This window comes from Anolis sagrei, chromosome 6 (genome assembly GCF_037176765.1).
Source record: "Anolis sagrei isolate rAnoSag1 chromosome 6, rAnoSag1.mat, whole genome shotgun sequence".
Lineage (NCBI taxonomy): Eukaryota > Metazoa > Chordata > Lepidosauria > Squamata > Dactyloidae > Anolis > Anolis sagrei.
This window is the reverse complement of record NC_090026.1, coordinates 8,425,392-8,439,955: the sequence shown is the minus strand read 5'-3', so window position 1 is coordinate 8,439,955 and position 14,564 is coordinate 8,425,392. Positions and strand designations below refer to the sequence as shown.

At 44.7% G+C, this 14,564-nt stretch overlaps 1 protein-coding gene across 5 annotated transcripts in view; it reads left to right on the top strand.

Annotated features, from left to right (window-relative positions):
• Positions 1–14,310, top strand: part of CARMIL3 (capping protein regulator and myosin 1 linker 3) — a 101,394-nt gene extending 87,084 nt beyond the window's left edge. Inside the window, exons 33-41 of one of the 5 annotated variants that reach the window (XM_067469741.1) lie at positions 3,416–3,743; positions 5,104–5,238; positions 5,340–5,406; positions 5,567–5,656; positions 8,229–8,374; positions 10,497–10,692; positions 12,558–12,668; positions 13,445–13,557; positions 13,669–14,310. In XM_067469741.1, coding sequence (XP_067325842.1) covers positions 3,416–3,743; positions 5,104–5,238; positions 5,340–5,406; positions 5,567–5,656; positions 8,229–8,374; positions 10,497–10,692; positions 12,558–12,668; positions 13,445–13,557; positions 13,669–13,713 — 1,231 coding nt within the window. In that variant the 3' untranslated portion in view covers positions 13,714–14,310. Of the gene's footprint in view, positions 1–3,415; positions 3,744–5,103; positions 5,239–5,339; positions 5,407–5,566; positions 5,657–8,228; positions 8,375–10,493; positions 10,693–12,557; positions 12,669–13,444; positions 13,562–13,652 lie in introns of all 5 variants that reach the window. The other 4 variants (XM_060780000.2, XM_060779996.2, XM_060779998.2 and 1 more) reach the window with 4 other exon arrangements.
• The last annotated feature ends 254 nt before the right edge of the window (positions 14,311–14,564 follow it).

Below are 14,564 nucleotides of genomic sequence, written 5' to 3'. Positions count from 1 at the left end.
CCTTCAACCTGGGGCTTCTCTCATTGAAGCTTCACACACAAGACCTACTCAAACTGAGGCCTACTAACACTGAGGCCTCTCTCACACTGAGGCCTTTCTCCCACTAAGGCAAACTAACACTGAGGCCTCTCTCACACTGAGGCCTTTCTCCCACTAAGGCAAACTAACACTGAGGCCTATCTCACACTGAGGCCTTTCTCCCACTAAGGCAAACTGAGGCCTTCTCACACTGAGGCCTTTCTCCCACTAAGGCAAACTAACACTGAGGCCTATCTCACACTGAGGCCTTTCTCCCACTAAGGCAAACTCTGAGGCCTTCTCATACTGAGGCCTTTCTCCCACTAAGGCAAACTACCACTGAGGCCTATCTCACACTGAGGCCTTTCTCCCACTAAGGCAAACTAACACTGAGGGCTATCTCACACTGAGGCCTTTCTCCCAGGCAAACTACCACTGAGGCCTATCTCACACTGAGGCCTTTCTCCCACTAAGGCAAACTAACACTGAGGCCTTCTCATACTGAGGCCTACTAACACACTGAGGCCCTTCTTCCACAGAGACTTCTCACAGACTCAAGCCTACTAAGCTACAGGCACACCTGCTTATATTGAACTGCAGCTTTTGCTGTCATTGTATCAATTTAACCTTTTCAGTGCTTGACTCATATTTTTGTAATTAAAAATACCTAGCTAATTTTTTAATATTTCTGACAAAGTTCACTTCTGCACTTTGTCAGTTACATATAAGACAATAGTGGAATCAGTAGTAAATATAGTGATCTGCGAATAATCAAACCGATGAATGCTTAATTTGATAATGTGGAGGAACAATTGCAATTTGCATGTTTTATGGGTTTTCTGCATGGCTTGCAGGCAACATTTGCTTGCAAATCATGGTGATTTGGATGTTGCCAAAACATTGCCAATACACACAAGTGCATATTTTCATGGGAACACACTATTATTAAGCCTATCAAGTGCTAGGGACCCTGATTTCACAGTGTAAACAAAAGGCATATAGAGACTGCCTGGGTTCTGGGCATTCATAAAACTTCATTAGCATAACTTTTGGTTAAAATGTCTTCATTTACATAGAAAATTTCATTCATTCTGCTGCTACAATTAGATGCCAATAATGACATAATAAAGCTAGGCATATGCAATGCTAATACGTAATGCATCCATTTATTTACTAAGTAGAATGTCAAGTACGGTATTGCACATATGACCAATTAGAAGCTTTGTAGGCTGATGATGGAAAAACCTGATGTTATAAACATCATTTTAGAACTTATAGTTTTTGCTAAGCTTACAAGAATGATCCCCCAGCTTAGTTCTTTCTGCAGATTGTCAAAATAAGTTGAGTGATTTCCTACCCTTGGAGAAAATTAGACTGCCCAACACACATGTGGGTGCCTCAAATGTTAGCCTTGTTTCTGGGTATATTTGACATGCTGACTCCCAAATATGGCAGCAGTCTTCTCATATCAGCTCTCATTTTTGAGATACAGAACATATATCAACTGCCAGTCGCTATCTGGTCAACCATAGAAAATCACGATAATCTTATCTAAGAAACTAGAGCTGATGTGGCCTATCAGTCATGAATTCTTTTTATTCCATTTCCAGTGAGACAGAGTTATCTCAGACACTTTACAGAGAAAGACGGTAGACACACACAGACTATATATAGCAACTTTGGTTACACAAACAAACAAAAAAGGAGAAACATTCACATATACTCTAACACTCATTCATCATTCATTCATTCTCCATGCATACATTACCATCCCTTCTTCTGTCTTCTGGAGAAAGGAACCAAACATAGGCTAGATCACATTCTCTGCAACTCTGCCATTCTGCCGATACACCATCTTCTCCATTCCTTGGAGAAAGGGACAGGTGACCAGACTCTGCTGTCTGCCACACTTTTGGATAGAAAAAAGGTCTCCTACATAGCAGTTTTCTTCTATTGTTGTTCCAAATTGTTGTAAGTGACTGTCAGGTTGTTTTGCAGCTAAAACTTACTGACTCCATCAGTTCCGGACATATGTTGGCTTTTCTTCCTTAACTGATGTTGGTTTTCCTTCTTAACGTCAGAAACCATTGTCTTTGACTATGTAAACATGTTGTTTTCAACCAAGAGTTACCGTATATACTCAAGTATAAGCTGACCCGAATATAAGCCGAGGCACCTAATTTTACCACAAAAAACTGAGAAAACGGATTGATTCGAGTATAAGCCAAGGGTGGGAAATGCAGCCACTACAGGTAAATTGCAAAATAAAAAGAGATAGCAATTAAAATACATTAATTGAGGAATCAGTAGGTTATATATTTTTGAATATTTACAAAAATGGTAATTTAAGATAAGACTGTCCAACTCTGATTAAATGATTATTTACCTTCTTCAATGTAAATGTGCTTACTTATTTTTCCAATAATAATAAAGAGAGGAACATAATAAATGTAATAATAACAATAATAAAAAGGAGTAAAATAATGAATGTAGTAATAACAGCAATTATACAGTAAAATAATAAATGTATAATAATAGAGTAAAATGATAAATGTAATAATAATAAATATAATAAAATAATAAATGAAATGATAATAATAATAATAATAATAACAGAGTAAAATAATAAATAACCTTGACTCGAGTATAAGCCGAGTGGGACTTTTTCAACCTAAAAAAGGGCTGAAAAACTAGGCTTATACTCGAGTATATACAGTAATCATTGCCTATGGTAATGCCAGCAGTTCAACAGTTCAATAATTTTTCCTTCATCAGCTTTTTGCAGTTTTCCAAATTTCAGTCTTAGGAAAGTATCTTCATCAGACCCTCATTCATATACCTTTCATACAATTTCATTCAACCCATAAATCATATTTATCACATGTCCCCCTCTTATCGAATGGAATTTCTAAATTAGCACCCCAAAGAATCCCAGGAACAAGAAAACCAAGACACCAAGAATTTTGTTTTTGTTTTTTAATTTTGTGTTTTTAGAGGATTATATTACATTTTGGGGGATCAGTTTGTATGGGGGTTTCAGAGGTGGTCAAGGATTTAGTGTAATGATTTTTTTGTGTGTCAGAAATAACTTGAGAAACTGCAAGTCACTTCTGGTGTGAAAGCATTGGCTGACTGCAAGGGCATTGCCCAGGGAATGCCCAGATGATTGATGTTTTACCATCCTGTGGGAGGATTCTCTCATGTCCCCGCTTGAGAAACTAGAGCTCAACAGACGGTAGCTTACCCCACTCTCCAGATTCGAACCGCCAACCTGTCAGTTGACCAGTCCTACCAGCACAAGGATTGAACCCATTGCGCCACCATGGGCTCCAGTGTAACCAATGAACCATGCTTTGCCTGTCTCCTAACCTAATTCCTCCTCTCTCCTTCCCCGTAGCTACCCTCGGACCCCGAAGGGCTGTGGTGTGAGGCCTGGACCCTCTGATTCCCTCCCGCCCCTCCAGAAGAAGAGGAGGCGGGGTCTCTTCCATTTCCGCAAGTACCGGAGTGTGAAAGGGGAACGGGACCCCGAGGACCTGCCCCCAAGCCCCCCACCACCCCCAATGAGTGGGGAGGTACCAAAGCCCCCATTGCGCCAGGCCAGCAGCCAGGAGGAAGACCGGAGGTCAGGGCAGGACATGACAGGGCTGGCGATACTCCTGCCTGGAATGGGAGCCTCAGGCCCAGGGAATGGCGTAAAAGGGTTGCCAAGCAGAAATAAACAGGTAAGGAAGGATTCACCTCTCCTAGGAAACACAATACAACCCTATACAAATGTATTAAAGTGTTCCATATTCTCTGGTCCTATAGATTTCACTACATATTCAACAAAAATTTCCTCTTTAGTTATACTCTATGACAGGCATGGGCCAACTTGGGCCCTCCTGGTGTTTTGGACTTCAACTCCAACAAGAGTTGAAGTCCAAAATACCTGGAAGGCCCAAGGTGGTCCATGCCTGACCTAGAGAGAACTTTTTTCAGTTCCGCCGATACAGCAGTTGTTATATATGCCTGACAAGATACCGTGTGTGTGTGTGTGTGTGTGTGTGTGTGTGTGTGTGTGTGTGTGTGTCACATTGCCAGGGCTCTGCCTTATTCAGGTAGAGATGAACCAAACAAACTCCCAGTTTGTGTTAAACAATTTAATTAAAGCAGCACTTACTGTCTGACTGTTTTAATAGTCCAAAACATAAAGATTGCACTCAGCCACAGAATATAAAACAAAATGGACAACAAACACTGTTGCAGGTTCAAGATAACACTGTAGTCAAAAGGTCCAGTCCAGTGGTCAAACGCCGAGAGTTCAATGAGCAAAGTCTAGGGATCAAGAGTCTATACCGTAGTCAGAAGCCAGTCCAGAGATTCAAGGTTCCAGGAGTACAGGAGACAGATCAGGATACTGAAAATCCACAAACCTGGGGGAAAACCAGCAGCATCTACCACCAAAATAAGACAAATACTTTTCTCCCGAAGATCAGTCCCAAGGCTAACTCATTATATCCAGAAGCACCCAGCTGCAACCTATCTCTTGATTACCTCCACCCTTAATTGCTTTCACCCATGAACTCTTACTTACAGATTACTCAACCCTTTAGAACAGTGGTTCTCAACCTGTGGGTCCCCAGATATTTTGGCCTTCAACTCCCAGAAATCCTAACAGCTGGTCAACTGACTTGGATTTCTGGGAGTTGTAGACCAAAACACCTGGGGACCCACAAATTGAAAACCACTGCTTTAGAACTAAGACTTACATTAACACTTCCATCACCAACGGCTAGGCCTGCCACCACCAACCACCATCAACTACAGAACATGATATATGACAATATACTAATTTTTGGTGGCATCCAAATTGCATCAGTTTAAAGGTTTTTACACTACATAGAATTGAAAAAAACTTTAAACAGACTCGAGAATATGACAAAACTTAATGAATTAAACATGCATTAAATCTTTTCAAACTATAGAAATTGGGGGGAAATAATTTTAGTGGACCAGAGAATATGTAACAATTGAATTACTTAAAACACACACATATGTGCAAACATTTGGAAAAGATCCTTGCTCTTTTCTGTCCAAAAAAAGGGTCCCAATCTTGAGCCCGAGAGGGCGGAGCCAGACTCCAAAGGGGCGGAGCTTCTGCAGCCTTCGCGAGTCCAAGGCGTGGCCTTGCCTGGAATGGGATGCGCTAAGGGATGGAGCCTGGATGCCAAGTTGGAGGTGATTGGTGGGTAATTGGGGAGGAGGTGTGGCCTGTGGGAAGTCAAGAGGACAGGTTCTATTTAACCCTGGACTTTCTGGACTTTCTTGTCCTGCTCTAGAGTGTAGACCTGGAGCGAGAAGGCAGCATACGGGACAAGCAAAGAAGGCGATCCTCGGACGACTCAGGTGGGCCACTCCATCCAGGTGTTGATTTGGGTTTGCATTTATTCTTCTCATTCCATTTTTAGATGAGCATCACACCTTGTCCGGCCCAAACTCTGCTCTTCCCGTCTTTAAAATGGACACAAAATTGAATTGTAAGGACAATTTCTTTTCTAACAAACAGGGCAAGGAGGAAGAAAACCACATCCTCCGCTGCAGAGTACAAAGCCAAGCTTTGCCACCATTCGTCGAGCAGAAGCCAGCTGGGACATCGGTGAGTGCTGTCTGCTATATTTGAAGATTGTATTATTACATTGCTTTTAGTTTGGTTAGATCTGCTACGTGTTCCTTAACGCTAAAGATATTCAGTAACTGTTGCACAAGAGCCCAGAAACACCTTTTCACCACAAACCACACTCTGTCCAAATAATCCAGTAAGTAAAAATGTTTTTAAAGAGGAGTATATAAAAAATAAGCAAATTCCAAAAGAGAGAATCCAAGTTCAAAAGGTCATTTCCAAGGTAGCTGAGAGCCCAAAATCCTTTCAAATACAGTCTCCAGAATCAATCCACAAAGATATCCACAAACAAGATAGGATTAATCCAAGGCAGGCAACCTATGCCACACATGAACCAGAAGCAAGAAACTTGAGTACATGAATTCCAAAGACATAGGACCAAAGATCGAGAACTGATCGCCTGAATACAGTGTTACTTTCACAAAGGATTGCATCAACAAGAACCACTTCAAAATGCCTCAATCCCTCCCATAACATCATTTCTCATACACCTGTGTTTCCTTTCCTTTTCACACACCTACTTTTCCTTTCCTTATCTCTAATCCTCTGGGAAAAGAGAGTCTGTTGCAAGCCATGTCTCCGCAATTCCAAGCAACTGGATCTAGACAAACAATAGCCTCCTACATTTCTTTCAGCCTGCACTTCTGGCAAATTCTCATGAGAACTGATATCACTTCCTCCAGTCTCATGGGAACTGCCAGGAGATTCCAAAATAATTCTCTCCAGGCCACTTCTATCCTCCTCTGAGTCCTCTGAATCTATCCTAGCATCATCTCCTTCCTCATCTACCGTATATTCCAGCATATAAGACAACTGGGCATATAAGACGACCCCCAACTTTTCCAGTTAAAATATATAGTTTGGGATGTACTCACAGTATAAGACTACCTCTCTTCCCACGCACACCAAATAAAATTTAGAAAACATCAGATTTGATTTCAATTTGGTAATTTTCCTATTACTGTACCTCCTTCTCTGCCTCTCAGATCTCGCAAATGTGCACGTGCACTGCTTCACTGCAGTCTTCAGGAGCGAGATTTGAGAGGCAGAGGAGGAGGTATGGTAATAGGATACAAGGGCGGGCCAGACAAGTAAAAGAGTTGTGTTTTTCTGGGCCCAGAGTCACTCTATCTCTTTTTTCCATACCCCGGGCGCCCCAGACGCCTGCAGCTTGTTCCGCCCTTCACTTACACCTTCCCGGTGAGGTTCCCCTTCACCTCACCATCGGGACTGCATTAAGTCCACGAATCCTGATGAATGGATTTTCTTCTACCATATTTGTATAGTGTCACCCTTAATGCTTTCATACAGTCACTGCATACAGCAGGGACGCGGCCACTGCCATTTTTGAGCTCCCTCCACCATATGTGGCAACCACAGATTCTCCAATCCAGATTGGAAGTTTCAGCACCCACTCTATAAGACTACTCCCAGTGTATAAGATGACTCTCAGAGTATAAGACTACTCCTAGCGTTTAAGACTACTCCCAGCATATAAGTCTACTCCTGGTGTATAAGAAGACCCCTGACTTTTGGGTTTAAAAGTAGTGTTATATGCCAGAAAATACGCTACTCAGAATCTGACCAGGCTACAAAAGTAAGTCTGATTAAAGTTGCTGAGTGTTATGCAGCATGACCCCCATATCTGAGGAATTGATATCTACAATTTCATTTATCCACATCAGATGAAATATATGCCCTCGCTAGGCATTTTCTAGGCCCTCCAACATGACTGTATGGCATTCTTGGGCCAGAAGTCCTTCATTTCAGTGGAGTTCAGTATTGTTTACAGTTTTGCAAATCCATGCAAAGTCTGGGAAACAGATCCATTGCAAATACAAGGATTGTACTTGTAGGATCCATAATGCTTATCCCAGCTATATAGGCAAATGCTGTTTGATCCTTAAATTAGCCTCTGGATTGGGTTAAGAAGAATTGTTGCCTCCCTCTACTCCATTCAGTCCATACACGGTCTTCAATTGCTAGCCTTCTTTCCTACTTTGACTGTTGCTGCTATTTTGAGAGAGCAAGGAATGGGATTCTTGAAGTCTGACCCCCTTCCTGATGTGAAATAATACTCATAATACTACTACTAATTTTTATTTATTGCTCCTCTCACTTTATGAAAATACTCTAGAAATGTACTTTTAGCCAACCCATGCCCTTCAACCTTTAAATGCCATCGAGCAATGTTATGGAATCCTGGGACTTGTAGTTTGGTGGGGCACTAGCACTCTGGCAGAGAAAGTAAAAGAACCCGTGAAACTACAACTCCCAGGATTCCATTGCATTGAACCATGACACTGTCTTCAATTTGTAGGTTACTGAAGTCCTAGGCTAACAGAGATTAGAAATAGGATACTGGGACAATGTATTCTTTGTCTGATCCAGCAAAGTAGTTTGGGTCATTCCTTTGTGATCCATAACCTAATAGGAGCACCAAAAGGTTGGTCATTGGCCACAGGTCTGAACTCACTAGCCACTCACATCTCACAGATGAGTGCAGGGGTCGTTGTACTCATCTGTTTCTCTTTTTCCTTTTCTCCAGCGGAAGAAAGCTCCCCCCGGGAAGGCAGGGACAAGGAGACCACCCAAGATAACCCTCCAGAAGGAAATGCTGGTGGGACAGATGAGAAGGGCACCGCTGTGTCTTCTCCAAACTCTGAGAAGGAGCAGCCGAAGGTACCTGCCAAGGTAGGGAAATGGGGTGCATGGGCTTGGAAGGGTGGAGAAAAGAGGCACCCATTGAGTAACCTACAATAATTCAACCGTGTAAATCAGGCCTGGGCAAAGTTTGGCTCTCCAGGTGTTTTGGACTTCAGCTCCCACAATTCCTAACAGCCTACTGGGCTGTAGCGCAGCTGGTTAATAACCAGCAGCAATAGATCACTGCTGACCGGAAGATGGCAAGTTCGAAGCCTGAATCGGATTGAGCACCCGACTGTTAAGCCTAGCTTACTGTCCACCTAAACAGTTTGAAAACAGATGTGCTGTGAGTAGAGAAATTAGACACCGCTTAAAGCGGGGAGGAATTTTACAACACCATAAAAATGCCGGCAATCAAAGATCAAGGAGGAAATACAGTGTCCCCTCGCTACTTCGTGGTTCGCTTTTTGGGGACTCGCAGTTTTGTGATTTTTCGATAAATACAGTAATGTATATATTTACACTGGAGCTGCACCTCTCCTTGCCATGCGCATCATGAATCCAAGGCAGGCAACCTATGCCACACATGAACCAGAAGCAAGGAACTTGAATACATGAATTTCAAGGACATAGGACCAAAGACCGAGAACTGATTGCCTGAATACAATGTTACTCTCACAAAGGATTGTATCAACAGGAACCACTTCAAAATGCCTCAGTCATGCCCATAACATCATTTCTCATACACCTGCTTTTCCTTTCCTTTTCACACACCTGGAAGATGCCAGCCTGGGAAGCCGCCTCCTGCAGGCGACCCACTCACCCAGCTCCTCCTCCTCGCCTGCTTCCTCCTCCTCCTCTTCCCCACTCTCCCCTGCAGATGGGAGCACTTCCAGGTTGAAAGCGGGAGAAGGAAGGGAATGAAGGAAGGGAAGGATGTTGAACAAGTCTAGAGAAGCAAATAGCAGGTGGGGAGGGAGGGAGGAGGGGGGACATCACGAGACCAACCCAGTGCAGGGAAAGAAAGGCGGGAGAGGCATCAAGCTTCCTAAAAAGAAAAGGGTGTCAGGATATTATTATTATTATTATTATTATTATTATTATTATTATTTATTTGTACCCCACTAGCATCTCCCAAAGGACTCGATGCGGCTTACAAAGGCCAAGGCCTCAACAACACAATAGCATAACAATACAATTCAAAGCAAATCAAAAACATTAAAGCAATAACAGTAAAAACAACAAAGCAATACCGCATAACACAATAAAAACAGGGCCGGGCCAAGTAATGGGTACAGATTAAAAAGTGCTGGATGTGACAGGTGATCTATCGGATTTCAAGGAAGTGCAGTGTGCCGAGAATCTTAAAGTTCTGATAAAGTGCTTCTGGGACTCTAATAAAGTGCTTACTGGAGTTTTCCTATTCTGGAAAGGCACATTGGAACAGCCAGGTCTTCAAATTCTTCCTAAAGACTGCCAGTGTGGGGGCCTGTCTAATGTCTTTGGGGAGGGTGTTCCAAAGTTAGGGGGCCACCACAGAGAAGGCCCTGTCCCTCGTCCCCACCTACGATGCAGGTGGGATCGCGAGCAGGGCCTCTCCGGATGAACGAAGAGAGCGCGTGGGTTCATAAACGGAGATGCAGTCACGCAGATATACTCAGCGGATGAATACACACCAAAAGCGAAAAGTAGGACTTGCACAGCGACTGCTTGAGATGCCACTTGTCAACATGAGATTGTATATGTATATATATAGTCCCTACTTTGTGGATTTTCACTTTTCGTGGGTGGTCCTGGAACTTAACACCCGTGATAAGTGAGGGAACACTGTACTACGATCAAAAGGGCTTGGCATCATAGTGGATGAAGCAACAGCACCCTCCTGTGGCTGAAATCAAGCATAACCTCCAGGTGCCAAAGTTGGAAAATGCCGAAATGCCTCTATCTGTCTGTCTTGTATGTCTAAAAACGTCATTGAATGTTTGCTGTGTATGTGTGCATTGTGGGTGGAATATAAATACTATAAATAAATAATACAGTCTGTTAGGAATTGTGGGAGTTGAAGTCCAAAACACTGGAGGAAGGACCGAAGTTTGCCAATGCCTGGTGTCAATGCACCCTAAGGTTCCTGCTATTGACATCCCTCTTTGCCTTCTTTGCCTTACAGCAGTTCAGGGACCCTCCGTCGGTCCCACGCCCTCCCAAGCCCATTGCTCTTCCTCGGGGCCGGAAGCCCCCCAACCAGCCAGAGAGAAGCCGGAGCAACGAGGAGCCGGGAGTCACAGGAGGTTCCATCCCAGAAGATACACGTACGTCCCCCCCAATAGCCCCACCCCGACGCAGACCCAAGGAGCAGGAGAACGAAGGTGAAGCGAGGCTGGGGCGGGAGGCAAGAAAGATCTGTCTTCACTCCATTTGTATTTGGGGGCTCATCAGCACATAGAGGGTCTGGACGGGGACATTTCCCATGATTTCCAACATGTATGTGATCATCCCTGTTTGCTGGTCTATTTAAAGAGGAGTCTTGGCAAGCTTGGTGCAGGGATGATGGGAGTTGTGGTCAAAGCAATCTCCCTAAAGTGTGGGTATATCCTTAGTTTGAAGCTAGAAATGCCATGGAGAACATGTATCTCTCCAGATGTTGTCAGTGTTGTATGAAGCTGTCCTTATTCTAAATTTAGCCAATATTGCCCAATTTTGTGCATTCTGACCAACTATAATATCCTTCCAAGCTTATAGGAAATGTTCTTTCCTAACCCATCCAAGAAATAATTTATTTCTGGTCGTCTCCCATCTAAGGCCCAAAACTGCTGAGCTTCCAAAATCAAGACAGATTGAGTGTGTAGGGTGATATAATGATTGGAGTCCAGCAACCTTTCTCTTAGTCCATCTAATGGCGTATGCTCAATCCATCCAGTTGCTCACATAGGTTCATTGAAGCAGCTGTTGTGCATTAAGTCTACATTGATGTAAATGCCCTTCTGCCATGTTAAGTGGTGGAAGTCCCCAGAGGTAACTTTTCCAACTTCTGGAGATGTTAGTCAGCCAGATAATAATCCACTAAATTAAAAAACAAACAAAGTAGCATGGTTATGCTGTTTGCTAATTGGGGTGCATCTATAATGTAGAATTAATACAACATTGTGTGTCTCCCATAGTTGCATTGCACTTGAACCATGGTTGAATCTTCTTTTTCCATTGTTGGGAAAAACCATCAATGGCCTCAGTGTTCCCGTCCTTCCTTCCTTCCTTCCTTCCTTCCTTCCTTCCTTCCTTCCTTCCTTCCTTCCTTCCTTCCCTATTGTCTTTCTTTCCTTCTCTCTTTCCTTTATCCTTCCCTTCCTTCCTTCTATCCTTCTCTTTTTCAATTTCTTCCTACCTTCTTTTTTCTTCCTTCCTCCTTCCTTCTCTTCCTTTCTTCTATCCTTCCCTTCCACCATTTCATCCTTCCTTCCCTTTTGTCTTCCCTTCCTTCCCTCTTTCCTCCCCCACTTCCTTCCCTCTTTCTCCCTCCATCCATTCCCTTCCACCCTTTTGTTCTTCCTTCCTTCCTTTCTTCCTTCCTTCCTTCCTTTTCCTTCATTCCTTTCATCCATCTATCCATTTCCTTCCTTCCCTCCTTTCTTTCCTCCTGCCTTCCTTCCTTTTCCTACCTTGTCTCTTTCCTTTCCAACTTCCTTTCTCCCTTTCATTTTCTTCCTTTCCTCCTTCCCTCCTTTCTCCCTCCCTCTCTTCCTTTCCTCCCTTCTTTCATCCTTCCTTCCTTCCTTTTTCTTCCTTCCTTCCTTCCTTCCTTCCTTCCTTCCTTCCATTTCCTTCCTTCCCTCCTTTTTTTCTTCCTTCCTTCCTTCCTTCCTTCCTTCCTTCCTTCCTTTTCCTTCCTTGCCTCCTTCCTTTCCTTCTTCCTTCTATTTTCTTCCTTTCCGCCTTCCCTCCTTCCTCCCTCCCTCCCTTCTTTTCCTCCCTCCCTCCCTCCCTTTTCTCCTCCCTTCCTTCCTTCCTTCCTTCCTTCCTTCCTTCCTTCCTTCCTTCCTTCCTCCCTTCCTCCCTTCCTTCCTTCCTTCCTCCCTTCCTTCCTTCCTTCCTTCCTTCCTTCCTTCCTTCCTTGTCCTTCCATCCATCTCCCTCCTCCCCTCCCTCTCTCCCCTACCCTTCCTCCCTCCCCCTTCCCCTTTTCTTTCCTTCCATTGAACCCAAGCAAATCTCTCTGACGCACCTGCTTTCCTTCCAGGGGAGCCTGAGGTGGGAAGGAAGACCGCCCCTCTCAAACCAAAGAGGACGCGACGGGCGCAGTCTTGTGACAAGCTGGACTCGGATCGGTGCCGGAATTTGGGCTCCGGAGGTGACGCACAGACCCTTCCTCCCCACTCTGCAATCGAGGAGTTGGGGCAAAAAACCATAAGTTGGCGATAGGCAAGGGCTGGGGTGCTCTGTACATGTTCAGGGGCATCCTTTTCTTTGTTGAGGATGCGAGGATGTGCCAGATTAGAATCATAGAGATGGAATACACTCAATGACCAGGACACTTTAGAGTCCAGCCATGTGTGAGAGAGGCATCAGTCTGAGAGAACCCTCAGTGTGAGAAGGCCTCAGTGTGAGGTAGGCCTCAGTGTGAGAAGGCCTCAGTGTGAGGTAGGCCTCAGTGTTAGTAGGCCTCAGTGTGAGTAAGTCTGGTGTGAGAAGCTTAAGTGGCTGAGGGGGGAAAGGAAAGGGCCTGAGTCTGTTAGGAATGGTGGGAGTTGAAGTCCAAAACACCTGGAGGGCCAAAATTGGCCCATACTTGCTATGGAGCCTGAAATACTGTCACTTCCTTGGACTGATTCTAGTTCGCCTCGGTGTGAGAGAGGCATCGGTCTGAGAGAACCCTCAGTGTGAGAAGTCCTCAGCGGGTAAAAGGCTTCAGTGTTAGTAGGCCTCAGTGTGAGTAAGTCTGGTGTGAGAAGCTTAAGTTGCTGAGGGGGAAAAGGAAGGGGCCTGAGGCTGTTAGGAATGGTGGGAGTTGAAGTCCAAAACAACACCTGGAGAGCCAAAGTTTACCCAGGCCTGCTTTAGACCCAGATTCCTATGGCTAACCTGCACCCCTTTCTCCCTTTCTCTCCCCACAATCCTGCCTGCCAGGTGCCAGCGACGTACCTTTGCCCGACCCCCCTCCTCCCCCACCCGAGTACAGCAAACCCACCTGGAAATCTCGCCCCGCTGTTTCCCAGCCTCTCCTCCCGGCCAACTGGACGGTGGGTACGTATAGATGCCCTCCCGTGCCCTATGGAAGATTCACACCATGCTTTCTCCCTCCCCGTGTCTCTCCCTTCTCTCCCCCTTTTTATAGTTCCTTCTTTCTTTAGGAACTCCCGAATCTGGGACAGAATGATGGACAGGCGCTCCCTTGATGTCGTCGTCACTGTGGCCGGAAGCTGCGAGGCTTTTTCATCTCCAGGTGGGAAGAACGAGGGAATGTGAAAAAGAGAGCAGAAGAGAGAGGAAAGCCCAGGAGACCTCCAAGAGAGAGAAAGAGAAAGAGGGACTGGCCTCTCCCACCCTATAGAAACTGTCCGTCCTTATGGTTTCCAATCCAGTGCTGCTGCCCCTTCATTCTTTCCCCCACTCCTCCGTTTGTGCCTGTTTCCTTCCCTCGCTCCTGGGTCGGACCCCCCAACCCACCCCAATATCCCAGAAGGGACTTGATGCTACTCTTCCCTCCTTTGGAAAGCCCGGAGGGAAAAAAAGCCACAATGAATTCCTTTCCTCCCTATAATGAAAATATTTGGGGGGGTCTTTGGAAGGGTGTTGACACGGCCTTGTTTTGCTTGCCTTCCATTTCTTTCTCATTGTATCTCCCAGCTCCCTCTTTGCTGCTGCTCCTGCATTTCGTACCCTGATCCCCAAAGGAAAACACTCCCCCCACCTTCCACCGTTCTATTCACCCGTTCTATTTTCAGCTTGTATAAAAGAAAAGAGAATCGTAATAAATTATATATGGAAATTAACTCAATGCCTTTGGGGTCTCAATGGTGGCGATGGGGAGCCTTTGCTTCCAGGATCTTGTCCAGAAGGAGGTGCTCAAGTCACTGTATAGTTTAATCCGTTTTATGTAGCAGGAGAATTCCTGGTACAAAAATTCAATACCTGGAGTCGGTCCTCAATGAATGTTGCCTGAGAACGCCAGCTCTACCACTGACTTACTTTTTGCCATCTATATATACACTAGATTTTAAGTTATGATTATATACTAGCCGCCCCC